Source organism: Trypanosoma cruzi, genomic scaffold (genome assembly GCF_000209065.1).
Source record: "Trypanosoma cruzi strain CL Brener 1047053516795 genomic scaffold, whole genome shotgun sequence".
Taxonomy (NCBI): Eukaryota; Euglenozoa; class Kinetoplastea; order Trypanosomatida; family Trypanosomatidae; genus Trypanosoma; species Trypanosoma cruzi.
In genome coordinates, this window is record NW_001849422.1 from 1 (window position 1) to 26,664 (window position 26,664).

Below are 26,664 nucleotides of genomic sequence, written 5' to 3' on the forward strand. Positions count from 1 at the left end.
GAGACTTTTTCCCCGGCAGCGTGCGTCTATGCGCCTACTCGTCGAATCGTGGAAGCACGCGAACACAGGTTGACAGTTCTGGATCAACTGGTGACTCACATTGTGGACGTACCCTTTTGACTCGCCCGCCGCACCGAGGAGCGCGCACACGGACGCAGTCTGTCTTCGACCACTGCGGCGTGTCCAGGAACGGAGCTTGTGGTGCGAAATCCGAGAAGGCATCCGACCTCGCACAGCTCACAGACAGATGGATCACCGGCATGGTCGCACTGTCCAAACATATTATTCGCGCCCGACAGCTCGGGGAGAAAACTCGCTGCTCCACTGCAGCATGCGACAGGGACCCACGCGCACCGATACCACCCTCACTCGTGGGGTAGGGGCCGCACTGGCCCGCCTCCGCACCAGGGTTCTGCTCAACTACGGATGGCTGCTACGGCCCCTGCAGCCCGCCATCCCAGGCATATGCCGTCGCTGCGGCCCGGATGCCGCACAGCAGGCACGCAATGGACCTCGCACGGAAACGCCTCCTTCTCCCGCTGGACCCCACCCCGCCACGATCCGACGTCCGGCAGACTGGCCGGTGTGCGGCAAGCACTGCAGTTGCCGCGCCAGCGTCGTGACGCACATGGCCAACGTCCGTGGCATTACGCGCTCCCAGGCGCTGTGGAAAGTCAAGTTCCCCGGTGAGCCGGAACCGCCGGGAATTCCACCGAAACCACCCGCCACTTGAGCGAGGACGAGAACGAGGGACGGCACACTGATCGCACCTCCGCCGCAGACTGCACGGCCCAGGCCGAGGCCATTCGCTGCTCGGCGCCGTACGACCAACGAGCCGGACTCAGAGTTATTCTCCGGCACTTCCACGAGCAGTACAGCACCGGAGCACGAAGGGGGCGTCCCCGTGAATATGACGATCTGGCTGCATCCACCCCGTTCCAGTGCACGCCCTGTGGATTCGTTGCCCACACAAAAGCGAGAATGACATCCCATTCACGCGCACACGCACGCTCCGGAACACAGCCGGAGCCGGCACCAGGGACCACAGCACTCCATGGATGCCCTTACTTCGACAGGCGGGCGGGCAATGCTGGGGCCACGGCCTGCCACACCCGGCACACTCTCTCCGACGGTGGGAGTGTCACAACGCCAGGAATAGAGTCACAATGCACGCGCGTCGCCAAGCTCGAAACACCGCGGGAAGAAGGCCAAGCCCGCACAGCAACTTTGCCTCCGAGGGAGACTCCCTCCTCCGCGCAGGAGGCGAAAGCCGGCGAGGGACGGCGCACTGCATGCCCAAAGTAGCACACACACATCCATTCATCAACGTCGCACTGCTGCCGATTCCACTACGGCAGAGTGTCGGGCCGCCGAGAAAGTGCACCTTGCCCGGCGACGGCGCCACGATGGGATCACCACCGCTCAAATTTTGCTGTCCAGCTTGCGGCTTTTGGCGCTGCGGCAATGGCGGACTGACGCGCCACCGCACGGCATGCCACGGACGTCGAACGGACGTCGTGAAAACCGGCCGATGTGAACTGTGCGAGGTAACAAGTCCGCACCTACTCCGCTGCCCCGGCTCAGCAGGCGCCCGGACAGAAACGTGGAGTGGACACTGGGGAAGTGAGGAATCTGTGCTTCACCAGGGAGCCGGCGCGGTTTCCCCTGGATGCAGAAAGGCGCCAGGCGCGTCGCGGCTGCCGCAGGACGCCGACGCTTGTGGCAGGTAGTTTCTCTCCTCTTTTTCTTTTTGGTAGATGGTGTTGCTAAAATATCTGCCATTGTACTGATTCTCGGCGAGAACTGATTATCGAGCGAGTGCGCTAGGCCGGGCGGATGCGTCACGGGGTTGTGTTTCACGCCGCCTGCTGCAGCGCCATCTGCGGGGACCGCGGCTCTCCTCCATATCTCCACTCAGCAGGGCGGACGTTCACTTCGGCGGTGGCTGGCGTGCGGACCATGGGACTTCTTTGAGGAGACAAGAGGAATGGCAAAAAAGCGTTGGCTGCGGATTGTCGAGCCACCGCCGCGGCGGCGTGCTGTCGGCTTCTCCGCCGCCCTGACCCCTTTGCCCGCACCGTCCCGGATTCGGGTGGTGCGCGGTGGGTTAGCCCACGGGCATTCGTGTAATTGCGTGGCTGCGTGGCACCGCGTGGCCGTGTTGTTTCTTGTTGTCGCCCGTGCTGTTTTTGTCTGCTGCTTGGTGTTACTACACTTTCTTCGCCCCTTTTTTCTTTTGCCTAGATTCTTACACCGAGAACGACCATGACGAAGCCGAAACTGCCGACGATGAAGCGGAAGATGAGGCGGGTTGCCGTGCTGCTGATTCTCTTCATTGCGATCACAAATCTTCTGTCCCTCAGCTTTGACATCGCTGCCGATGATGGTGCACCGGGACCCAACAACCTCCGCCACCCGCGAGCCGCCGCAGTGGACGACGCAGCGCTTGCTTACATCCCACGCCTTGTTGTGGACACGTGGAGCCGGCGGGAGTATCTGATTGTGCTGGGCATCCCCTCCACGGACGACGAGGAGAGGCGAACACGACGCAACCTGCAGCGGACGACGTGCTGGCTGTTCCCCGGAGTGGCGACGAGGGCGAACGACTTCACCGGTGCGATGCTTGTGCTGTACGTCCTCGGGCGACACCCGTCGCACGGCTACGACTACTCTGCCGCGCTGCTGGAGGAGGCGTCGCAGTGGAACGATGTGGTTGCGCTGCCAATGAACGAGGGCCGCGTGACGACAAACAAAACAATTGGTCACTACGGATGTCTGGGCGATGAGGCGGATGTGGGTTTGACCCGAAAGGTTTACATGTGGTTTGACCTTGCGCACCGCCTGTTCCCGAACGCGAGTTACATTGCGAAGGGCGATGACGACATTTTCCTTCGTGTGCCGCTGTTCGTTGCTCACCTACGCCTCCTGCCGCGCCGAGGGATCTACATGGGCGTCCACATTGGTACATCCAGTTTTGAGGATAAGGGCTTACCGGGCAGCACATTTATGGTTGGCTGGTGCTACACCTTGTCGAGGGATGTGGCGGAGGCGTTGGTGTCTTACGAACCGCTGCGCCGCCTGGCGTACCTGCCGTACAGCAAGGAGCGTGATCACGAGTTTGCACTGCTCCGGTTTCACTACGAGGACAACATGGTCGGTTGGGTACTTGAGAAGGAAGTGAAGTACAAGCCAATGGTATACGTCAAGATGCTGGGTTGTCATTTCCATGACGCCCGCAATGACACGGGGCACTCGCAGGTGGTGCCGAGCTCGATGTGTGTCCATCACGTGCTGGAGGACGACTACGCTGCACTGATGGCACGCTTCGGCAACGACACATCGCCTGTCGCCCGTGTGGAACGTGCGTCCGACGACACGATATACACGTCGTGCGATTGACAAATGAACGAAATGACCTGTTTTCTGTGCGTGTTGAATCCTAAATTATTGCTTGATTGGTTGCTGCATTCCGGTTTGTGCCCTGTGTGCTCCGTGGCCGAACGACGTGGAATGTGTCATTGACTGCCCCGTGCCCCTGTGGAGCGTGCCACTCCCTGCACTCGACCCGCGTGCGTGTGTGCTTCTGCTGGGGGCACGCGATGAGGATGTGCGTGTGTGTGCTGGCCCGCCAATGAACGATGTATGTGAGTCTGTGTTTTTTTACTTGTTATTAGGAGCCCTTGAAGAAAATAATCGCGGGCGAGCTAAATTAGTTAATGTATATATCCTGCTGAAACGAATATACACTTCTTTACGACAGTTTTCTATCTCACGACCTTTGGGAAGGCCACGACTTTAGGGACATCAGGGAGCCGACAGTGGCTGGTTAATTTTTTATTTTTATTTTTACCTTCCCACCCGCCCCCTTTTGGTTCCCACCACGCAGCGGGGTCTTGTGGCTGCAGGACCCCAAAGTCTGCTACCTCGTAGGTAATAAATAAATATATGTATCCTATCCGAATAGAGTGAGCGGGCCACGATTGAGGCTAACGGATGGTATATATATATAAACATACAGTTACCTGGTGTTAAACTTTGAGGATGTGGTGAATCCACTGTTATTCCGTTCATCCCTTGTTATTCGTATCTGGTTTGTTTTTTATTATTGAAAAACTCAGGATCCGGCCAGCGGCCCAGAAGATTATTCTCTTTTAATTGTGCGATTGGGAAATGGAAGGGATTCAGCGTGTTTTTTGTTTGTGTGCGTTGCTTGCTTTGGCCTTCTCGCGCCTGAGCCTTCACCTCGCGGTGGGTGCTTGCGGTTGGGAGCCGCTGGGAATGTATTCTTGTGTGTTCGTGTGATTTATTTGTGAGCGGAGCATCCCACGGTGCGACTGCTGTCAGTGCCGGTGGTGTGGCTCCCGGTGTGTGGAGAGTGCGTGCCGTTACGCTCGCCCCGCCGCCGATGCGCCCAGTGGGCGGGACAACGCCAGTGGCACACGGCCCCTGCTTCTTGACGACGCAGCTGTCCTTTTTTTCCCCTGCTTGTGTTCTCTTGTAGAAGGCTGCACAGTGTAGGGGTGGCGCGGGCGGACGGGAAGCAGACGACGGGTGGACTTGCTAGTGGGCGGCGGACTTGCGGCGGCTTTCTGCGTTGCGGTGGAACACCGCCGGCCTCACTCCGGCGAAGCGTCTGGCGCTGAGCACGAAGTTGCGTGGCGAGAACGTGTTGTTTTGTGTGATGGGTGGGACGGAGACGTCCCCCACCCTGAAGCCACTAGTTTCAGCTTGCCGGGTTCCAGCACCACAGGACCGCTCGCAACTGCCGTGGCGGCGGTGTGTCCATTCTCGTCCGTGAGAGGCCACAGGCGGTGGCAGGACCGGCCTCTGTCGCCCGCATCGAGCTGGCGCAAGCGACCATCCGTCCAGCGGCGGGAAGTAACATGATGGCGTCATCAGCATGTCTCCTTCTCTCCTCTGCGAAAAGAACGATGGCGGAGGAATTGGATGGGCAGCTCTGCGCGGACGGGCCACAGCTAATGGACGCAGACGTCGAGGCACACACGGAGGCTTGGGACCGCAACATCCCATCTGACTCCCGTGGCGATACCATTGCGCAGCGGTGCATTGAGAATGTACTCCAGGCCGTCAACAGCGGAGAGCGCACGAGGTACACCGAGCGACAGGGCAGCACAGCACCCTACACCGCCCTTTCGAAGGACTGTGTCGTCACCCATTGCCAGAACTGCTCTCACTGGACAGCGATCACTGCACCATCCTCCTTGTTTTCCGATCGGGGACGACGACACACCCGCCGTGGTGCTGGGGCCTAACCGGAAGTTATTAGCATGGAAGAAGGTGGATTGGAATAGGCCCAGCGAAGTATTCAGCCAGCTCCGCAGAAACACATGAGAATTACCCAAAATGGACAGCACGGAGAGGTGCGTTATACTAGGAATGAGGAGAGCTACTAAGGCAACGGTCCCGGCATGGAATCACCAGCCGTCCCCATTCTGGACTCCATGGCTGGCGGAATTGGACCGCGCCATTGCCACCGCATCTGACACAGAAGGCAGTCAGCGGCTGGACCTCCGTCGCAGAGAAGCGCTGCGCGAAGCATCCAAAAGCCGCTGGCACACGCTCCGCTCCGAGCTCGAGGGCACGGACGGCAACAGCCGGCAGGTAGTACGCCGTGTTTACGCCCCTCGTTCCTTGAGCACGCAAGCCTGGAAATCCGATGGCCCAATGCTCAGCAGACACCCGAAGGTCAGCCACCCCATGAAGCTGTAGGCGGCAAAAGCAACACGGCACCCAAAGCCCCACCCTCCGCCACCGATACCGACGAATGCGATGGACCTCACCCAATAAGTATGGCAGAGCCCGGCCGCACCCTACGGCTGTTGCTCTTGGGACCGGCGCCTGGCCCCGACGGAATACGTGGAGAGGCACTGCGCCATCTAGGCCGTGTGGCGAGGCGTGCCGTCCCCTGGCTGTTCGATAGCCGCCTACGTGCAGGGGCCGTCCCGCGGAATCGGCGACGCGGGGCTTTGCTACTCCTGCCCAATCCGGAGAGAACGGCATCCAACCGCGACCCCCCACCGACCTGTAACGCTGGGCAGCTGCCCCAGCAAGCTCATGGAACGCATTTCTGCCACACGCATCCGGGACGTCATCGAGTCCCAGTTGACTCTGCAGCCATCTGGCTTCTTGCCGGGCAATTCCACCCCCGACCAATTGCTGCACCTTAGGGCTGCCATGCATCGCAATGCTCCACAACACCGCACGGCGGCTGTCTTTGTGGACCACGCCAATGCCTTTGGCACGGTGGGCCCTGACGCGGTAATCTTGGAAATGCGGCGACTGTCGATTCCCAATCGCATCGCACGCTGGTCAGCAGCGTGCCTCAATAACACAAGCGCTGTGGTTTGCATCGACAAAAAACTCACACCCTCCTCCAGGACCCTCACACGAGGTGCACCGCAGGGAACAGTGCCGTCACCCATCATGTTCGTCGTTGTCATGCAGTCTCGTTGTTCTTGTTCTTCGAAGGTGCCCTAATTCGCCGAGGGTTCATTACTGATGCCTTCACTCTCATCGCACAGCAGAGCAACGGGGATGCGATCAACTCGGCCTCAAAAGAAGGCCTGAGTGCCGTTGCAGAGTGGAACAGAGAATACTTCATGGAGGCAACCCCCAGCAGGGCGAGGTAAACTCTCCTCGGCGCCGGCAACACGGCCCCACTGCGCCTCGCTTATGAGGACGCCCCGGTCACTATGGAGCGCATGCCGACTCTTCTGGGCATCAAGTTCTAGCATCCTCGTGGAATGGGCACACGTGGCGCATCTCCATGAGGAATTGGACCAGTGCCCACTCCAACTGGCAGCGATTTTGTCTTTTGCGCGGAGAACTAGGAGAGACACACTGAGGCCGGTGTACATTGCGCTGCCGCGGGCGGAGGCGACACACGGCGTCAGCGCATGGTGTTGGGACGCCTCCCCGAAGTCCCGCTGCACGCCGGATCCCGCAAGGTACCAGACGAGCAAAATAGTTGCGTGAACCCGAGAGGCAGTAAAGTGGAGGATGCCGTGTTGGAGGCAAGGCTGCAGCCCCTCCTCGATGCGGTGCTGGTGCGCAGACTCCGGTATGTGCTTCTATGCGAGACGCGTGGAGGTGCTTTGCGTTTTATTGCCTCCATCGTCCGCCACCCGCAGCACCCCGCCAGAAAACCGCACGGCTTCATCATGGCCCTGCGCCCTGCGCTTCGGACAGAAGCTCGCTGCCCGCCCCTCACAGTGACCCCCCGGCGGACCGCAGCTCGAGTCCGTTTCCGCGCCTCCCGCGGTGGTGCCGCTGCAGATGGCCCCGACGAGGCCCAGCACCAGGCTTGTGACCGCTGGATCACCCGCCACTTCTGACGCACAGGCCTGTCGCCACAGCCAGAAGAAAACGCCGCGAAGGATGGACAGAAGACTCCGTGGAACTCGGCGTCAGGTTGGGAGCAGCAGCGTTGCTCTAGCTGAATGGAACGCCGATCAACATTGCCGGGGCCGGCACAGAACGGATGCCACGCAGCCGCAGAGCAGAATGCAACGCCCCACACCTTGGTACAAGAAAGCCATTGAGCAGCATCCCGCGGACAGGCAGTGCACCGTGTAGTGTGTCAATATTCACAGGCTCACACTCTCTCCTGACTGCACTTCAAAAAGGGGTCCTCTCACGGCATCTGTCCCGATGCATCGTCGACTCAGGACACTCCTGCTCCGCCCGCCGCACCGAGGAGCGCGCACACGGACGCAGTCTGTCTTCGACCACTGCGGCGTGTCCAGGAACGGAGCTTGTGGTGCGAAATCCGAGAAGGCATCCGACCTCGCACAGCTCACAGACAGATGGATCACCGGCATGGTCGCACTGTCCAAACATATTATTCGCGCCCGACAGCTCAGGGAGGAAACTCGCTGCTCCACTGCAGCAGGCGACAGGGACCCACGTGCACGGACACCACCCTCACTCGTGGGGTAGGGGCCGCACTGGCCCGCCTCCGCACCAGGGTTCTGCTCAACTACGGATGGCTGCTACGGCCCCTGCAGCCCGCCATCCCAGGCATATGCCGTCGCTGCGGCCCGGATGCCGCACAGCAGGCACGCAATGAACCTCGCACGGAAACGCCTCCTTCTCCCGCTGGACCCCACCCCGCCACGATCCGACGTCCGGCAGACTGGCCGGTGTGCGGCAAGCACTGCAGTTGCCGCGCCAGCGTCGTGACGCACATGGCCAACGTCCGTGGCATTACGCGCTCCCAGGCGCTGTGGAAAGTCAAGTTCCCCGGTGAGCCGGAACCGCCGGGAATTCCACCGAAACCACCCGCCACTTGAGCGAGGACGAGAACGAGGGACGGCACACTGATCGCACCTCCGCCGCAGACTGCACGGCCCAGTCCGAAGCCATTCGCTGCTCGGCGCCGTACGACCAACGAGCCGGACTCAGACTTCTTCTCCGGCACTTCCACAAGCAGTACAGCACCGGAGCACGAAGGGGGTGTCCCCGTGAATATGAAGGTCTGACGGCATCCACACTGTTGGAATGCACGTACTGTGAATCCAGTGCTCAAGCGAAAGCGGGACCGCTATCCCGCATACGAGCACACGAGCGCACCAGAACAGAGCCATAGTTGGCACCGAAGAAGGAGGCATTTTTTTTTTTTGCTACTCTTACCAGCGTGTCTAGCTATACAAAGCAGTCTGAGTGCCGAGGAGGTGGTCGAGTAACGACAAAAGTTTTCTGCTATGAAGCAACTACCATTGAGAGAACTTTCCGAGGCGAAGTTCCTGTTCAATGCCCAGCCGTTGGCGCACAGCCAAGGTGCCTGGACATTCTAGAAGCAGATGGTGCAAGGTTTCCTGCGGGCCAATTGGCGTGCTTGTGGAAGCTGGCTGATCCTGCGGCAGCAGAGATCGCCTCCTGGCACTACTGTTTAGATGCCGTGTGGCGTCTGGGTTGTGTGCGCAGCGATTTCTGTGCTGTGCGGTGCTTCTACGTGTGGGGAAAACCATGTCACAGAAATCGCATTTGAGCTCGGGAAGCGGTGGAGGATGTTCCGGATGAAATGACCGACAGTGACTGACGAGATTCGAGAATCCCGTCAATGTAGAATCACAGTACGGACATTTCTCCTTCCGACGACGTGTGATGGTCCGTCTCCTTACTGGAGAGACGTCTTCATCCCTTGCCGACGGGGGAACAGTGTCCGTCCCCGGTGCAGTTGGGTCGTTGTTAGAGCGCATATATGCAGACTGTTCTGGTGAGATGTTGCAGAAACAGCATTGGTTCGTGCAATCTCTCACAGCCCAGTATAGTCGGCCCCAGAGCTCAGATTCGCCGCACCTTGCCCTTGCGAGGTGAACCAGTTCTTGACGGTGAAGAACTTCCTGAGTGATTAGGTCCTTACCGCTGAGATCTGATGGCCTTGTGCCGCAAAGCAAGTAGCGATGAGTGTCTTGACGAAGGGTACTACGTCACTTGTTGGTGATCTGGGTAGTAAAACATGTCAGCAGATCCGTATGCCATAAAGGTGCGATTCCATGCTCCGTGTATTGTTCAGTTGCCGTAGTCTGCGTCGCATACTGATCTGCAAGCTCGTTAGCATGTACTCCACAATGTCCGTAACAAAACTGCAGGTTCACTGACCAGCCAGCACACGCCAGTGTTAAGAGACACTGCCAGATCCGATCCTCCGTCCAGTCTGTCTGACTGAGCGGGCCCTTATTTAAAGCCGCAAGAAGAGACTGACTGTCTGTAACCACAAGCAGGGTTTTATGCCTGTGTTGGATGCGAGGGATAATCAGCTTCTCCAGGGTTAGAAGCAGCGCACGGGATTCCGTCCCGTAGCTGCATGGGCGTGCACCGCAGTTTATACTGGTCTTTTCTATTATCTCCGATGAGTTGAGGGATGAAAGCAGTATTTTAACCCCGGCAGACTTGGGAACGTCGACACCGCCATCCGTCGCGAGTGTCCACGAACGACGACTGTGCAGCGCTAGAGCCTCTTCGCTGACCCTGCGCTTTTCCCTTGTCAGCTCTTCCTCGTCAGTTATTGAGGGGTCTATCGGAATTTCCACGCCAATGGTGACCCGGTGAGCGGAGGCCGCAAACCAGGGAGTAATGGAGCTGCGAAAGAACCGCTCTTCGCGTGGTGAGCTCTGAGTGATGCCATAGTCCTTTGTGTACGCGTCTACAAAGGCGTATAGCTCGTCCCGAGATAATGGCGAGATGCGGAAGCCTGCGCGAGGCGGTGGCTCAGGCGGGGGTCTCCGCATCCAGTCCATCTGACATGCGCGTGTGTTCTCAAATATGGAGAGCCGCGCGCGCAGGCAGAGGACATGGAGCGGCGGCATATTAGCCTCTAGAAGTGCGGATTCCGGGTCGACAGTGCTTGGAACTCCGCTGACAATGCGTGCCAGGGTTGCATACGTCTTTTGCATCTCATTTTTCGCTGAATCCGTCGCTACTGCCCATATGAGCTCGCTGCCATATCGTAATTTGGAAGCACCGTATCCAATGACGAACGTGCGTAGGTCATGTGGAGATGGCCCCGCCTCTTTATGCGCTATGCAGCGTAGCTGCGATATCCGTTGCGAAGTGGCAGCGCATTGCTTGGTAGCCGCCACATTTAGCGTCAGTCGTGGATCGAGATCCATGCCAAGAAGCTTCGTAGTTTGCGATGCCCCCATGGTCATGACTGGGATTTGACATCCAGCCAATACCAGGGGCCACTTTCCTTCACGATCATAATCTGACTTCGTGTGCGTGGAGAGCATGAACCAAGCGGCTTTACACTTTGACGGGCTAATGGCCAGGCCATTTTCCTGACTCCACGCATGCAGTTTTTTGAGAACCATGTTGGCAGTGGGAATGGCGTCTTCCCGGGACTGCACCTTAACGATAATAGAGAGGTCGTCCGCATACATGTCTGCTGTGACACCCGCAAAGCTGTTCAGCAGATTGAGAAGTGGGTGTACGTAAAGGGAGAACAAATATGGTCCCAGTACGGACCCCTGAGGAACTCCTCGCAGCATGGGACGCCGATCACTGTTTCTGTTACCAACTCGTGTCTTCGTGTAGCGACCACATAGAAATTTTCTAGGCCACCTTCTACAATTCACCCCCGGAATATTGGCCAGCAAGCGACTGAGGACTCGATGATCTATGGAGTCAAAGGCCTTGCTGAAATCAACCAACACCAGCAGGGTCCGATGGGGTCTGTAGTGGAGTTGATTACCAATACCGCTCTTCTTGGGAAGGTTCACTTGGAAATAATGATTTCTATTATGCTCCACTTCGTGTATCAGGTGTGCCAGCCGCATCGTCGTGGTACGCATACTACGATATGCATACTGGTGGGTGTGTGGCGTCCACACCCAAAGCAATCTCTTCAGTACCATTTTTTCAGCAACCTTACTCACAATGGAAGTAGGGCTGATGGGTCGATATGACTCAAGCAGTTCCGGCGAATTACCGGGTTTTAAGTGTGGGACGATGGTAGCGCGTCTCCACTCAGCCGGGATTGTACCGGTCGTCCAGCTGTGGTTAATGCAACGAAGAAGGAATCGAAGACCCTTTGACGAAATATGTCGCAGTGCCTCACTGTAGACTTCATCCGGTCCGGGGGCCTTGCCATACGGCGTATTACGTAGCGCAGCAAGCAGTTCCGTACGATTAAAAGGTGCATCAAGAGGGGAGTGAAGATAAGCAACTAAATCAGATGTGGTGGCAGCTTCGTTGTTATCCTGTGGCTCAGAGCTAGAAGAAGTAGAAGATATTGAAATAGATGTTGCAGTGGACTCGTTGTTGTTCTGCTGCCTAAAAAGAGAAGAAGAAACAATGCCCAAAGATGGGTTCTGTCTTTTGATGCCTTTGGAAAACCTTACTGCCTTGTGAGAGGGGTGAAGTGGAAAAAAGACGCGATTGAGAGCATTCGCTGCTCTCCTTGCTGTTTTATAAGTGTGTTGACCATCTCCCAACAACAATGATGTAGGAGGTGGAAGTGATGCCCTTTTTCGTCCGGAAATGTATTTCCAAGCGAGTGGTTCGCCTGGATTTAACTTGCTGATGCGACGTAGATACGTGTTGCGCAAGCGCTCTCGGAGTAGGAGGAAGAATTGACTCCTTGTCCGTTGCATTTCTGCCTCACGGTCGGGCGTCGGTAACTGTAGATAGCGGGCCTTGCTGTCGGTGGCAATCCGCTCTGCCTCCATGAGAGTGTCGTCCCAAAGCCTGGGACCATCCTTGTGCATGCCGCGGGGGCAATGTTGTCGATACGAAGTAATAAGCGCTCTCGTGAAAGCTTTAATGCCGGTGGACTGCTTTTTATAGTCATATGCCGGAAGTTGTGCGTCAAGGTCCTTGACGAATAAATCCCATTTACACTTCCCCCAACTGTAGAATATCATAGGTGCCGAAGGTATGGTATCCTTAAATGCCTGATGCAGCGTGAATGTTAGCATATAATGATCACTAAGCGGCGACACAGAAGCTGACCAATCTGACACAGTCAAATGCTTTGACCATGTCAGATCGATACAGGATCGTTCTCTTGTGCCACGAGCATACGTGAGCTCACCAGGGGTGTTAACCAAGGTGAGTCCCGCATCCGTGCACAGCTCTAAAAACTCTGCAGCAACCTCTCTTGGAGAAGACTCCAAGAATGGCTCCCACTGTGGGTGATGCATGTTGAAATCCCCGCACAGCAGGAGCGGCGACGAGGCTGGAAGGCAGTTTACTAACCGCCTGAAGGATTGCGTTACTTGCGGTGGTGGTCTCATATAGGCACTCGCTACAATAAGATCACGGTTCTGGTCCAGAGCAACCTGGACCACCACCACTTCAAGGCTGGTGTCATGCTGGGGGATGGTGAGGGGTATACGCTTGGAGCGGAGAGTTTTCCGCACCAGCACCGCCACACCGCCTCCCTTGCAGATGCGCGACTGTGCATAGAGCACATAATCTCCAGTATGCATGCTGGCGATCTGCTCCGACGACTTCCAAGTCTCCTGGATGGCTATTATGTCTGCTCCTTGCGCCATTAATGTTGCGAGTTTTGACAGCGTGAGGCAAGAAACGTTCATCTGGAGTACTGCTATGGGGCCTGGGTTCTGCTCAATGTCTCCGCTTATCAGTAGCTTTTGTCGTTGCGCGTCAAATACGGCACGCAAAAGGTATGTATAGCGCTTATTAGCGCCGATGGGATTCAGCAGCGGATAGAAATACCGCTCCGCGGGCAGCCATGTAAATGACTCCATCTGGTGCCCTTCCGACCCGTTTGTGCGGCACCTGCTACCTCTCCGCGCGCAGCGGATGGGCAGCAGGCGCTTAGCTTCCTCTCTGGCAAAGAGTACTAGACCCTGGCACCACGTTGAGGTGGCCGGCTGAGCCAGGGAAGGAAACACTTTGTAAATGCCCTTGATGCTACAGGCAGACGGGGAATGCCGGGGATTGACCACCCACACCCGGTACAAACACCCGACAGAAAGAAAGTCGTGACACCAAAAATGGAGATTAAATAGCCACGCGCTGCAAAGCTCGAACCTCAGCATAAAGAACATCAAACCCACAGAGAAACCCCGTCTCCGCGCAGGAGAATGCCACCGAGAAAGAGTGCACCGTGTGTCTAAGATGGCAAGCACACATGCGTTGATTAACGTCACGCTGTCGCCGATGTCACGACGGCGGAGGGGTCAGGCCGCGGAGAAGGCGCACGTTTCGCGGCGACGACAGACCAATGGGATCACCACCGGCTGAGTTTCGCCGTCCGGCGTGCGGGTTTCAGTGCCACAGCAATGGCTGACTGACCCGCTACCGCAAGGCACGCCACGGCATTGACCGGAAATTGTGAACACCGGCCGACCGGAACTGTGCGAAGAGGCAAGTCTGTCTTTACTCCGCTGCGGCTCCCACTTTGGGTGCCGAGGCTCTCTTTTACATCTCCGATCGTTGGGCGGACGTGCTCTTCAACGGTTGCTGGCGTGTGGGCCTTTGTATTTATTTGAGCTGACACGAGGAATAGTAACAATATATATCAACAGCGCTGAATAGATATTAATACCGATATCTACATGCCTATCTATATACATATGCAGCCAATAAAATAGTAATTTAATAAACCGAGAAACCAAGCAATCTGTCAATTTGTAGGGGAGAGAAGGGATACATCCATATCTATACAGATGCATCAATAAATAAAAATAAAGTATCGTTTTTATACTCATACCCATATCGATATATCTATACAATGATCAATGCCTATTTTCATATCTATACCCCTCCATATATATTTTTTACCGTTCTTTCTTATTTGTGGCATTTTGCCTCCGTTATGTTACGTATTCTTCTCCCGTGAGTTCATTCTTACTCTTTTAGAGCGCATAGGCATTCCGTTCCACGGACAAGGTTTCATATGCACTGAAGCACCCCATCGGACAAAAGTCGCAGGGGGTTTGCGAAGCCCATCCCAATTGAATGATGATTGTTATCTTATTTGATTTCCTGAGGAGCTGCGACGTGTGGCTGCTTTACCCCTGACACCCAACACAATGACAACTTTCAACGAGCAGTTTGCAGGCACATTGTGCAGTTTCCTTAAATTGTAGTCCACACCCGTATTTTGGGAGTGAATGCACGGTGTACCTGTAGGGGATCCTGAGGGTGGCGTCAGCGAGGCATGGGACAACATGTACTCCGGAACAAGTGTGTGGCGTTGGCCAGAGGAGGCATTGTGTCAACGGCATCACTGATTGAGGGCCAGTGATTTTGGGGCTGGTAACTTCTTTACTTTAAGGAATGGAACGCTGCTGGCTGACCAGGTGCCATTCGCCATCTGATCTCTCCTGGATGTGGCTTAAGAGACGATGCGGGCGCATGCAGAGGAGGGAAAGAAAATAGGACATTGTGTGGGCATGCACGTGGACGTGTCAAAGCGTCACGATATCCCTCAACAAGTGTGGAGCCCCCGACTTGATGCTTCGACCATCCTGATAAAACTGCCTGGGGTGGAGGTGAGTGCGCTGACTTCCTTTTTTACGAAGTTTCCTTTACCTAACAGGCTGCGCGGCTGACGTGGAGGGACATCATGCGCATCTGTTTCCGGCGGGTGCGATGCTGTTTCCCACATTTGAGGGCAATTTCCCCGATGATGCACTCTGTCATCCTCACTTGTTTTATGTGACGACACGTCGCAACGCGGGGTTGCTGCTGAGCGACGAAGACCTTTTGTCTCGGTTGGAACCAAAACGGAGAGTTTATGAAGAGGCATGCTGCTCGCGACTGGTTGATGCTTGGCCTGGGAGGAGTCTGAGTGCCACCGTGGAGCATCTCTCATTCGCTTGATTGCAGAACCCTCTACGCGTTGCACAGTTCTTGTGCTCCTGACTAATGCCGATAAGGGCGGATCGCATGATGGTATTTTATTGCTGGAAGGCTCCGTGAGGAGGAAAAATATTATTTATTCTTTCTTCTTTCTAGACGAGACGAGTCTATCCTTTGATTCAAGTACGATTGCCTTGTTGCGGTTTTTGTTGGTCGCTGGTGGCTTTGGTGTTTATTCCAATCAATGGCTCTCACTGGCGGCTCCAAGGCCGAATATCGACTGGCGTTGTCGTTCTTGGGCCCACGTTGCTTGGCCCAACAATTATTTGTTCAACTGGACAACAAATTTTCCTGTGGGCGTGGATCATGGTTTGCAGAATATGACCACAACGGCTGCTGACCGGGCTGGTGGTTGTTGCGTCCTGTATGACTCTGACGATGTTCTTGCGGATTTCACTCTGTTGCGTGTGAGTGATTTTACATCTGTTCCTCGTCGTGTGGCAGAGGCCTGAACCAACGGAGGATAGGGTGTTGTGATGAAACACAGCACAGACAACCCTCGTGCTGCTCATCGTTATGCTTGTTTTCACTGCGGTCCTCGACGTGGGGAAAATTTTTTTATTTTGTGCGGTATGAGATCACTTATCCGGTGGCATATTGCCGTGTGGTGGTCTCCGGCTCAAAGGAACCTGTGGAATAGTTTGTGAGGGCGAAGGGTGATGGCAGCACTGTCGTGCCCACACAGACGGGGACGAGAGCAGGGTGGTTGATGTGCCCTGTAACATTGCGGTCCCAATTGCGTCATTGGATGCGTGCAGAGCAGTTGGCTATCCGGTGTTTGTTGACTTCACGGCCAACCCGCTGGCCCCTTCTGAAGGGCATTTAAGAGCATTTGTTCTCTGAGGGAGTTTCTGCAGGGTGGTCCGCACACTGCAGTGTCCGCTCCATTGGGCCTTTTCTTTGGTGAGAGGATGGTCTGTTGCACTTTTTGGACCCCTGTGGAGGGGGAGGGTCATGGGGCAACATGTCCGCCGTTTCGGTGTTGGCGCACCGCGTACTTGTGGCCGCGTTACGCAGGAGGCATAATCCTCCGTTGCAGGATGAAAGCAACGTGTTCTTGTCTCTTGCCAGCAATGCACGGTCTTCTTGTTATGTTGTTCGGGATTTCCTGCAGGATGACGAGTTTGCAAATGGTTACGAGGGATGTGTGGCTGCAGGGGTTGAGTGCCGCTTTGTTTTTTTTTTTTCTGACGGGCGGTGTTGAGGAATTACAGGCGATTGCAGATGTCATTGCCGGTGTGAGGGCAGGTGTTTCAGCCACCCGAAGCGCGGCTGCTGGGAAGACGAGTTTCACTCTTCCAGCTGAGGCAGGCATCAACGAGGCGAATGTGCGGGCTCACCACCCTACTTTCTGTACTGTTTTGCCGCGACGACTGGATGTGATCGCCAGCCAAATTGGGCCGTCGCCATGTGGCCGCAACGTTGCCTCGAGGCGGTCGAGAGGCCGCAGGGCACGGCAGCTGCATTCATTTGTGGAAGTGTCACGGGGGAAGAAATGTGAGCCTTTCGGCATCTAGCATCTTGCTGCCTTTTGACGCCATATTCGGTGAGTCCGTGGGTGCTGTATGACGCTCCTGTCTTTTACTGCATGATTGTAACTGCTGAAATGTGGAGGGTATTTGTTGCGCCTTCTTTTGGTATATTTGTCGCACGCCGTGTTCGAGATGGTTTTCGATTGCCGCACTGCATGGGGTGCTGCAGGGCAATACTTTGTGTTACGCGATTGTGTTGTGGGTGCCATGCGGTGGAAATATTTGACGTCGTTGAGGTGCCCTTGGAGGGTGGGGGTGGCGATCCTCCGGCGCGGGTGATAATTGACAGGTTCACACGCCCCTTTGAATTTTCTGTCCCTTCTTTGTACTTTCATGAACTGACCGCGGACATTGCAGAATATATTCAGGTTGCTGCGGTGCTCCATACATTCAAGGTGTTGTCCTCCGCGCCGTCAACCTCGGCAGCTGTCCGACCGGTCTCTTTGAAGGATTCGGGGGAGGATCCATTCAATTTGTTCCACGGCTGGAGTCGCTTCTTCCATTTCTTTCGGATAGACACGCCCACACCGTCACTTTGCGTTCTCTTCCCTCAATGGGGAGAATGGGTGATGACGAAATTCGGGAGACGGTGGCTCTTTTTGTTTCATCGCCGGGGGATCGGTCAACGGCAGTTGATGCGTCAGCCCTTCCTGAGGGTCGGCGACGCAAACTCCGTGGCTGAGAAGATTTGTATGGGAGTTCACGGGGCAAAATCCGCGCTTTATTCCGTGCTTATGCCGGTGGAATGGAATGATTTGGTCCTTCTTGTAATCTCTCGGGTATGCCATGACACTACATTGAGGAGAGCACGAGGTGCTATTGGCCGTGCTATTTTGTCAGACGCCACGGCTCTTTTCAGGTGTGTGATTCGACTGTGTGGTGGGTCGGTTGAGGGGGAGGAAGTGGATGGGCCGCGCTCACCCGACTTCTGCGTCTCATTTTGCTGAACGCCTTGACCAAATTGCTGGTCTCCTTTTGCTTGCCTTACCGGGCCTGGCGACCTCTTGAGGAGCGGTGCGGCGGCGTGGACTGTCAGGCCACTGAGGAGGCCGTGGCTGCGCGGGATGTCCTGCGGATTTTTTTTGCGTTTCAGGACTACTGTAGAGAAGAGGACATTTCATGCCTCCTTCACTTCCAGGAGAGTAAATGGAGGGTTCGAGGTTGTGGGATCGCACTTCACGAGTGTCTGCGCTCGTTGATCGCGTCGACGGTGCGCACTGTGTGTCTTCGACCCTTGCCGACACATCCCGCCGCGTTTCTTCCGGTGAACGGGAAAATCCACCGACACGCCGAGCAGGTGGTGGGGGATGTTGCAGCGATGAACGCTTTAAAGGTCCTGCAATCAGGGAGCGCTGCTTGCAAGGATCCTGCAGCACTTGGGATTTTGCTCGCACCTAATTTCTGCTGTCTGTCTGTTGGTTGGTGCTGTTTGCCGGAGGGTGTATTGGCCCGTGCGCAAACGTCAATGTCTCTGCTTCTGTGTGTGGCCTCGCAGTGCTTGAGCCGTTGTGGACGGCGAGAGTAATTACTGTGGCGGTTACTACGAAGTGGATGTGTTACACTGTGGCTGGTGGCGCCACCCACTTCTCTGCCACGTCCTGTTTTGGTGCTTTTTAGATTTTACTTTGATTTCTTGCACACAAACATACTCAGACTAAGAAGGAAGCTACGACCAACCGCGAATCGCTACTGTGAAATTGTAAGGCACTGAAAGGACCGACAGCACACACACCGCCCACACACACATATTTGTATGCACTCACGTGTCGCTGCTGTCATGGCACCCTGCACACACAACCGTCGCCGCGTGACCGGATCCAGCGGAAGGAGGAGGGAAGGAGGAGAGAGTGAGCCGCAGAGGCCCAACATGTCCCGGCATCTGTTTACTTCCGCGGTGCTGCTTCTACTTGTTGTGTTGGTGTGTTGCAGCACTGGTGGGGCTACAAAAGCTGAGGTGAAGTCAGGGGATTTTCAACTTCCGCAGGCGGTCGATGTTTTGGTGCTGCGGAGGACGCAGGTGTTGGTAAGAGAAGGGACTGAAAGTGGAGTGAAGGATTTGTATGGCGTGCCCTCTCTTGTCAATGATGGTGGAGTAATGGCTGTGCCTGCTCAAAGCATCTTTTCGCGTGATTTAACCGCTGGTGCAGCGCAACAGGTTGCTAAATTTGATATTGTTGCGATGCACCTCAATTCTTCGTCGGGTTTGTCGTCTCGTTTCGCTGAGGTTGATAATAGCACATTGAGGGCACACACCGTGCTTGGCAACGTGGATGAAATGGGAGCTGTGACTACTGTGCCCAGTCCCAAAACTGTTTTGCACGGCAATAATGTGTTTCTGATTGCGAGAACCGAGAAACTGAACTAAGTGAGGACGGAGAGGTGTGAGCCAGGCGCCCCCGGTATTCAACTGGTTGTGGCTGAGGCCACGCGATCCACGGACGGCAAGCAGAGTGGAGTGATCAACTGGAGTAATCCCAAACCGCTGTTAGAGCAGGAAACACTACAGTCTAAAGATAAAGCCAATTTTTTTCTTGGCGGTGGCTCTGGTTTTCTGATGTGGGATAGCACGCTTGTATTCCCTCTGACGACGATGAAGGATGGAGAAGAGGTATTTTTCTCAATGATCGTCTGTTCGATGGACAATGGCAGCAGCTGGGTGCTCTCAAAGGGCATGTCTCCTGCAGACTGTCTTGAACCCCTCGTCACCGAATGGGAGAATGGACAAATTCTCATGATTGTTAATTGCGAGTATGAAGGCCAGAAGGTGTACGAGTCGCGTGACATGGGGGAAAGTGGACGGAAGCACGCGGAAAACTTTCAGGTGTGTGGGTCAACTCACAATCGGAAGACTATCCGGACGGAGGCTTGCATGTGGATGCCCTCATCACCGCGACCATTGGGAAAAGAAGGTCATGCTGTACACTCAGAGAGGGAACGCCTCGGGGAAGAAAAGGGCCACTGCGCTCTGTCTTCGGGTCACGGAGAACAACCGCTCGTTTTCTGTTGGACCGGCTGCCATGGAGGATGATGTGAATGGGGAGCTCGCCAGCACCCTGCTCTACTTGGATGGCAGTTTGTACTTATTACAACGGAGGGGCAATGGTGAGGACCGTGTCATCTCACTCTCCCGCCTGACGGAGGAACCGAGTACAATCAAGTTTTTCCTCAGTACTTGGGCGCAAAAGGACATTTTCTTCTCCAACCTGACCATACCCACGGCGGGTCTGGTGGCAGTTTTGTCCGATGCGGCCAACAACGGCACGTGGAACGACGAGTACCTTTGCCTGAATGCAAGGGTGATGAAAGCAAAGAAGGTCAATGATGGATTTCAATTCACTGGGCCTGACTCCGGGGTATCATGGCAAGTAGACGATTGGGATAATAATGTGCGGCATTTACCTTTGGGCCACGACTTCACATTGGTGTTGTTGGTGACCATCCACGAGGCTCCGGGTGGGAACACTCCTCTACTGACTGCGAGTCTGGAGAAGAATAATTCCAAGCTTTTTATGAAGCTGTCGTACACCGCAGATATGAAGTGGGTGACGGAGCTCAAAAATAAAATAACAAAGAGCAGCACTTGGGAACCGAATAAAGAATACCAAGTGGCGCTCACGCTCCACGGCAAAAAGGTCTTTTTTTGCATTGATGGTAAGTTACTGGGGGAAGAAGAAGCGCTGTTAACAAATGAGACGCCACTTGGGCCTGCACACTTTTGCTTTGGCGCATGTGGTTAAAAGGGGCGCAATGAGGAGAGAGAGGAGAAGGAGGATGTGAACAGTCAGAAGATGCTCGACCAAAACTCACCTGTGATGCTGACGAACGTCTTTCTGTACAACCGCCTACCGAATTTTACTGAGATGACTGCAATCAAGGACAGGGTCTTTATTTCGACGAGAGGCCCGGAATCACTGGCGGGGTGGACAAATGAGGAGAAAGCCGACACCACAGAACATGCGGTTGCAGTGAGCTTGTCTTCTGCTGGGAGCGGAATGCTGCCGCTGCTTCTTCTGCTGGGACTGTGGGGGGTTGCGGCTGCGTGGGGAGTGTGCGGCCTCAGTGTGGAACACTTGCGCCTCAATCCCTGCACCGACACTCACACACCGCTAGGAACAAATTTCACTCCGCAGAGAGTAATTTCTTTTTTTTATTACGCTTATTTTGCTTGTTGTTTTTTGCGGGCAATCACTATGGATGCTTTTTTTCTTTTCTACTCTTCCCTCTTTTCAATTGTTTCTTGCTGCACTCTTCCTGTGAGGGGTGCCGTGTGCTTCCCGCCCAACTGCTCCACTCGCACACCCACCGACACGCTCATGACGACGGCCCTGTGCGCCTCGCCTGCTGCACGCATGAGGAGGGGCCGCGACGAACGGCGCGCTGAGGGAGCCGTGACGTGTGGGCGTGCGACGAGGGCCTGTGGGGCGGAGCACACATTTCTTTCCCTCTTGTTTTGTTTTTTTTTCTTTGCGGCCAGGGCGGGCAGACACCCGCAGCGCCACACACACAGCCACACCCTGCCGCCGTGTTTTTCTTTTTTTGTTTTCTTTTTATTTTTGTGGATGGTGTGTGCTGCCACCGTGCGTGATTGTTGAGGTTGTCCGTACCGCATGTATCGCTGCCGTCCAGCTGTGCCTCTTGCTGAGCTGATGGTGTGCCTCCCTGTGCTCCTCTTCTTTTCTGCTCTTCCAGCGCAAACACACGCGCACACGCAAGTGTTTGCACAATTCTCTGCAGAAATGCCTTGGCGACAGCGGGGCGTTGGCTTGCGTCCCGTGCTGAAATCACGACGCGGTCGCACGACGCCTGCCACGCGTAAAGTTTTGCCTGCTCTTGGGGTCATTTTTATCACCTTTTTTTTCTTTGCTCTGCCGGTTGTGGGTGTTGCTTGGTGTGTGCTGGCGCATGACGAACGGTGCCACGATGGCCTCCTCTGGCGGTGACAGTCGACGCGCTCTCGGCACACACATCCACACACTCTTCCTTGTCTCTCTGCGAGGGTGATTGAAGCAGGGCATTGCTGCGAGCGTGATGGGGACCACGACGGCGTCACCCCTTGAGAAGTTTCCACGCTCTGTTGGTTGTGGAGCGGCGAGGCGGTTTGCCTGCAGCCCGACTGGCAGAACCGCACAGTCGTTTCATTGCGGTCACTCCGTCGGCATCACCCGCTGCGGTGGTGTCCTCAAGAGCTGCAGCCCCGATGAGGATGGCCTCGTAGTTCTCTGGAAGCTCAGAACTTTAGGCCATTCGCCCCTCAGGATTGCCCTTGCTGCTCGACTGGCGCAGCACCATCCCGGCATGGTTCTTCTGCATGAGTGCAGGCACCGGAATGCCCCAGCGACGAGGTTCATTGGCTGCAGTTTCCTCCACCAGACGTGCAGTGGGCGTGCCGGTGGCGTGGTCTTCTTGGTGCGCCACATCTTGCCGTGCTCGGCGGGCTCCCGCGCCTGGGCCGTCGCGTCCAACGCTGGTAGCGCAATCGCCTGCGAGGCGGCTGCGTTGGGGTGAGTGCTCGCGAGCAATATTCCTGACAGCAGCTCGCCTCAGCCGTGGCAGCTCAATGCAGCGTCGTGCGGCCCCAGCTCCCTCACCGCCACGTGGATGGTTTGCTGCGCCGCCTGGACAGCATTCACTTTGCGTCGGCGTTCATGCACGCTGACGACCGCGCGCTTGTTGCGTCGGGTGCGGACAGCCGTGCCTTTGGTGCGGCAATGTCGACTGCCGTGTCCCTTGTGGCCACATGGGCTGCCAAGCGCAGTCTGAGTATCAACGCCGACAGCAGCGGTGCCGCTCTGTTCTGCATCGCCTCACACCGACAGTCCGACGAGGACACGGCCACTATCGTCTGGACGGTGGGAACCACGTGTCAAACCCCACCCGGTGCATCTGCTCGGCAATGCGATTGATCGACTTCTTATTTTTGGTTTGCACGTCACCGCCGCTGCAGGGCAGACCGCACCACGCCGCCGTCGGCCGCGGCTGGGCGCAGGAGCTGGTGCGTCGCAGCACACTATGCGTTCCTTTCCGGTTGGCTGCGTCCACGGTGCGTTGCACCACGGCGGCGAGGCAATCGCACCGTGTTTGGCTCCCACTCATCTCCACAGCCTGGAACTGCGGCGCCGCGACAGCTGTACGGCATCGCTCGTCCCACGTGTATCAACGAAGGATGCTTCTGTCCACCTGGCAGCCAATCTAGCACCGCTGCGGAGGATCATTGGGTTCCGCGCACCCACACAGCACGAACACCTCACACGTCTCCTTTATATTGAGGACGTGCGTGGCGCAATCCGCTTGGAAACCATGCCGTCGTCAATGCCTGGGAAGGCAGTCACGACCATTCTGCTGCCGAGAGATGGCGTCCTCAGGGTGCTGCGACGCGTCCGCAGCCACATGAGGGTCTTCCCGCACCACACCCGCGCCTCTCATGCTGAGCACCGCATTGTTGTCTGGGGTACTGTGAGCCGCAACGAGGTGGGCGTATTCCAGCCACGGCACGCCCAACGACGCCCCGGACGATGTCAGACGATCGGCCCTTGAGGCGGCCTGCGCTTCTCCGGGACCGTATGGCGCAGGCCGCTGGACGGACGGCTTGTCGTCTCTCGCTGAGCATGCGTCTGGATCCGCCGCGCTCCCTGTGGGGCCTCACCACACAGCTGCTCGCAGCCTTGCATGCACCTGCCGAGCGGAGTGTCCTGTCGCTGAGCATGGCCTCGGACACTTCCCAGTTACCCGTCTGGCCTCAGCATCCCAATCGCCCACACGAGTTACTGTCGCCACAGACTCCCTCTCGGCGATGGAGTCACTCCACCTTGGCCTGCTGGCGATGCATGACGACGTCAGCGAGGAGATTCGTACCGTGCCGCTTTCACTGGCGGATCGAGGTCGCATAGCTGGCTCCACATTTCCCCATGACACTGCGGAATCCCACACAGTTTGACAGCGGACGCTGACACCATCATTGCGCTTTCCCTCCCGCAGGACTGCTTCAATGCCTGGCACATGGGCTTCCTCGCTGCAGTGAGGCGACTGTACTGGAAGGATGTCCGGGAGGAAAAGGAAGCCGCGCACACCGCGTGACAGGCGCCTGTCGGTGTGGCGAGGACTCTATTCCTGGTGTTGTTCCGGACATCGAGCCCCGAGTGGCGGCACTGCGCACAGAAGCGACGAGACTCCTGCCAACTCTTTGACAGGCCTGCACGCGCCCTGCAGATTACAAGGAACCCTCTGTGTCGGTGGTGCCGTCCCTCCCTCACTGCGGTGACCGGCCCGCCTCTGTTTCCGAGCGGCTGCTGCATCACACGTTGTGGTCTAAATTTCTGTTTCCAATTGTGAATGGTAGGAGTCAGAGGCACTCTCTGTCACTATCTGTTTGCGTGTTCACACACTGGACACCAAACAACCCTGAATTATCCGCTGCTTGGGGGAATTTCGCGAGCTCTTGCCCACAAGGGTGCTGCACTCGGCTGATCGTTTTCGAGCGTCCGTTGCATGATGCGTTGTGGTAGCTAGTTTTAGGTGTTTGTGAAGGGAATGGTTGTGGGGAGTTGGCTATTTTGATTGGTGCATTTTTTTGATTAAAGGGATATTTTTTTTTACGAAACTTTCTTTCTCTTTTATTTTTGGAATAGCACGTCTGTAGTGGGCACTACAGAACAGATAGCGGCCCGACAATCTTTTAATTTTCAATTGTTACCATTCCATTTACTTGTCTTTTGAAATGCTACGTGTGGTCGGGAATTGTAGCCGGTGGAGCCCAAATTCTTTCAACTGATAAATAATAAATGTATATCTTGTCCGTATAGAGTGAGCGGGCCACAATTGAGGCTGATGGATTATATGTATATATATGAAAATGCAGTCACCTGGTGTTAAAATGTGAGGGTATTGTGGACCATCACTCTTATTTGTTTTTTTTTCCTTTCTTATTTTTATCTGGTTTGGTTTCTATTATTGAGCAAATTTAGTATCCTGCTAGCGGCCAAGAAATTTATTCTTTAAAGAGAAAACGTCAATAACTGGTATTTTTTAGTATTTTAAGCTTCTACATCACTGATATTTGTGGTTAGCCGGAGAGACTTAAATTAAAACAAAAAGAATATTTTGATTTTAGGAGCTTGTGAAAAGAATGATTGCGGGAGAGCTGGCTGACTTAATTAATGTATGTTTATATCCTGATAAATGAATGCATTCTTTATGGTACTCTCTGCCGTATGAATCTTTTGGGAAGAACGCCACTTTAAGGGGGCAGGGAGCCGATAGGGGCCAGATAATATTTGATTTTTATTTTGCCATTCCACCCACCCCCTTTTGATTCCCACCACGCGGCGGGGTCTTGTGGTTGGAGGACCTTAAACTCTGCCACTTCGTAAGCAATAATATTCAAATCCTAACTGAGGACTAAGGGCCATGCTAGTGGTCCACAGAATTCTATATATATTGAATGAAAATAAAACATTGAAGCAATTAACTAACGAACCTTTTTTTCTTGACTTGTTTGGCTTCCATAAATTTTCAGGATACGGCGAGCTGCCCGGAAGATTATTATGGGTGAAATACACAAAGTAATACAGGTTTCACACAAAGAGGTAGGTATTTGTGAGCACTTAGAAGAATATTTTTGTTCAAATAAAGCAAAATGCAGTTTGTTCGATTTAGATTGGAAAACCAATTGCTTATTAGGCTGGAAATTTTTATTGTGGATTGTGAAAGAAAAAGGGCAAAAACCTCATCAAAAAATATCCGTTGTTTGGCTTCAAACGCTACCAACAAAAACATCAGAAGTTCGAGCGACTTGGAAGCACATTTTGGGAGAAAAGAAGCATTTCTGGGTGCTCAATTTTTGACCAAAAATCTATTGTGTTTGAAGAGAAAAAATATTATTGCGGCTATTAAAAAATATTGGACAGAGAAGGCATCGATAATCATTGGATTCTGGAGATCGATATTATTTTTCAAAGAATTTCAGAAACTGAGTGACCGGAAAAGTACACTTTTTTGGGAAAAACAAGCATTTTTTGAGGGTCCATTTTTGACCAGGTTTCTAGTGTGGTTGAAGAAAAAAAGTATTATTGCGTACTTTGAAAGAGAGGGAAGAGAAAATGTATTGGGGATTATTGGTTGTTGGTGATCGTTGTTAATAATCAGAATAAGAATCGAAGAAGTAAAAAAAAAAGGATTGACGACCGCGTCATTTGGTAGAAAACGGTAGTTGACAGCGTGCTGGTTGGCGTGTGAAGGGTCTTTAGGTTCGATCGATTGACGCTGCTCGATAAACGTTGTTGCAAGGACAATTACTATATCAAAGATACTAACTATCACGGCCTGGCAAACCAGGACTCGGCAGATACATCTTTACTCTGGTAAGTATTATGGCCTACTCCAAGCGAGGAATGCCAATGCCTTTTGACTTTCGCAACGGAAGGACGGACAATGACTGGACGACAGGTGGGAAGCGGGAACAACCACCACGGTATACGTCAAGGTCAGCGGCTGCGTCAAGAATTCCGTTTATCCACCGAGGCAACGTGGTCCATCTCAGCTTCAGGATATCATTACTGTGGCAACGGAGGCTATCAAACTGCTCACATCCCCTACTAATGGGAGATACACGGATAACAATGGGAATTGCAGCTGGAGGTCAAGGAGTCAGTGGCCGAACAGAAGAGACGCAGAGTTACTGTGGCGAACTCAACAACCCCATGGAGGGCCGCAAATGATTCAAGGAGGAAACCGCTCCTGGCAGTACCGAGAACAACAGCCCAGACGGTGTAGAACACAA

General features: G+C 54.8%; 1 protein-coding gene and 2 pseudogenes across 1 annotated transcript, besides 20 other annotated features; all 3 read left to right on the forward strand.

Moving 5' to 3' along the window:
- Positions 1–1,051: a sequence feature (heterozygous, non-Esmeraldo-like haplotype).
- Positions 1,052–3,978: a sequence feature (areas not merged during assembly with more than two copies in the genome that could not be assigned to a particular haplotype).
- Positions 2,266–3,399, forward strand: Tc00.1047053508367.20 (UDP-Gal or UDP-GlcNAc-dependent glycosyltransferase, putative; the record flags this gene model as incomplete). The annotated part of the gene is made up of 1 exon (XM_806826.1): positions 2,266–3,399. One exon carries the CDS (start codon positions 2,266–2,268, stop codon positions 3,397–3,399), a length of 1,134 nt encoding a protein of 377 aa, XP_811919.1.
- Positions 3,673–4,146: a mobile genetic element.
- Positions 3,827–3,849: a sequence feature (AT_rich).
- Positions 3,979–9,489: a sequence feature (heterozygous, Esmeraldo-like haplotype).
- Positions 4,767–7,660: a mobile genetic element.
- Positions 8,633–13,372: a mobile genetic element.
- Positions 9,490–12,547: a sequence feature (areas not merged during assembly with more than two copies in the genome that could not be assigned to a particular haplotype).
- Positions 12,548–14,160: a sequence feature (heterozygous, Esmeraldo-like haplotype).
- Positions 14,161–18,088: a sequence feature (areas not merged during assembly with more than two copies in the genome that could not be assigned to a particular haplotype).
- Positions 14,309–18,211, forward strand: Tc00.1047053508367.50 (annotated as a pseudogene).
- Positions 18,089–19,551: a sequence feature (heterozygous, Esmeraldo-like haplotype).
- Positions 18,757–20,628, forward strand: Tc00.1047053508367.70 (annotated as a pseudogene).
- Positions 19,552–19,574: a sequence feature (areas merged during assembly that could not be assigned to a particular haplotype. This can correspond to areas where the two haplotypes were merged or to regions with more than two copies in the genome that were merged during assembly.).
- Positions 19,575–19,825: a sequence feature (haploid, Esmeraldo-like haplotype).
- Positions 19,826–21,797: a sequence feature (heterozygous, Esmeraldo-like haplotype).
- Positions 21,798–23,043: a sequence feature (haploid, Esmeraldo-like haplotype).
- Positions 23,044–23,374: a sequence feature (areas not merged during assembly with more than two copies in the genome that could not be assigned to a particular haplotype).
- Positions 23,375–24,402: a sequence feature (haploid, Esmeraldo-like haplotype).
- Positions 24,403–26,664: a sequence feature (areas not merged during assembly with more than two copies in the genome that could not be assigned to a particular haplotype).
- Positions 24,995–25,429: a mobile genetic element.
- Positions 26,360–26,664: a mobile genetic element.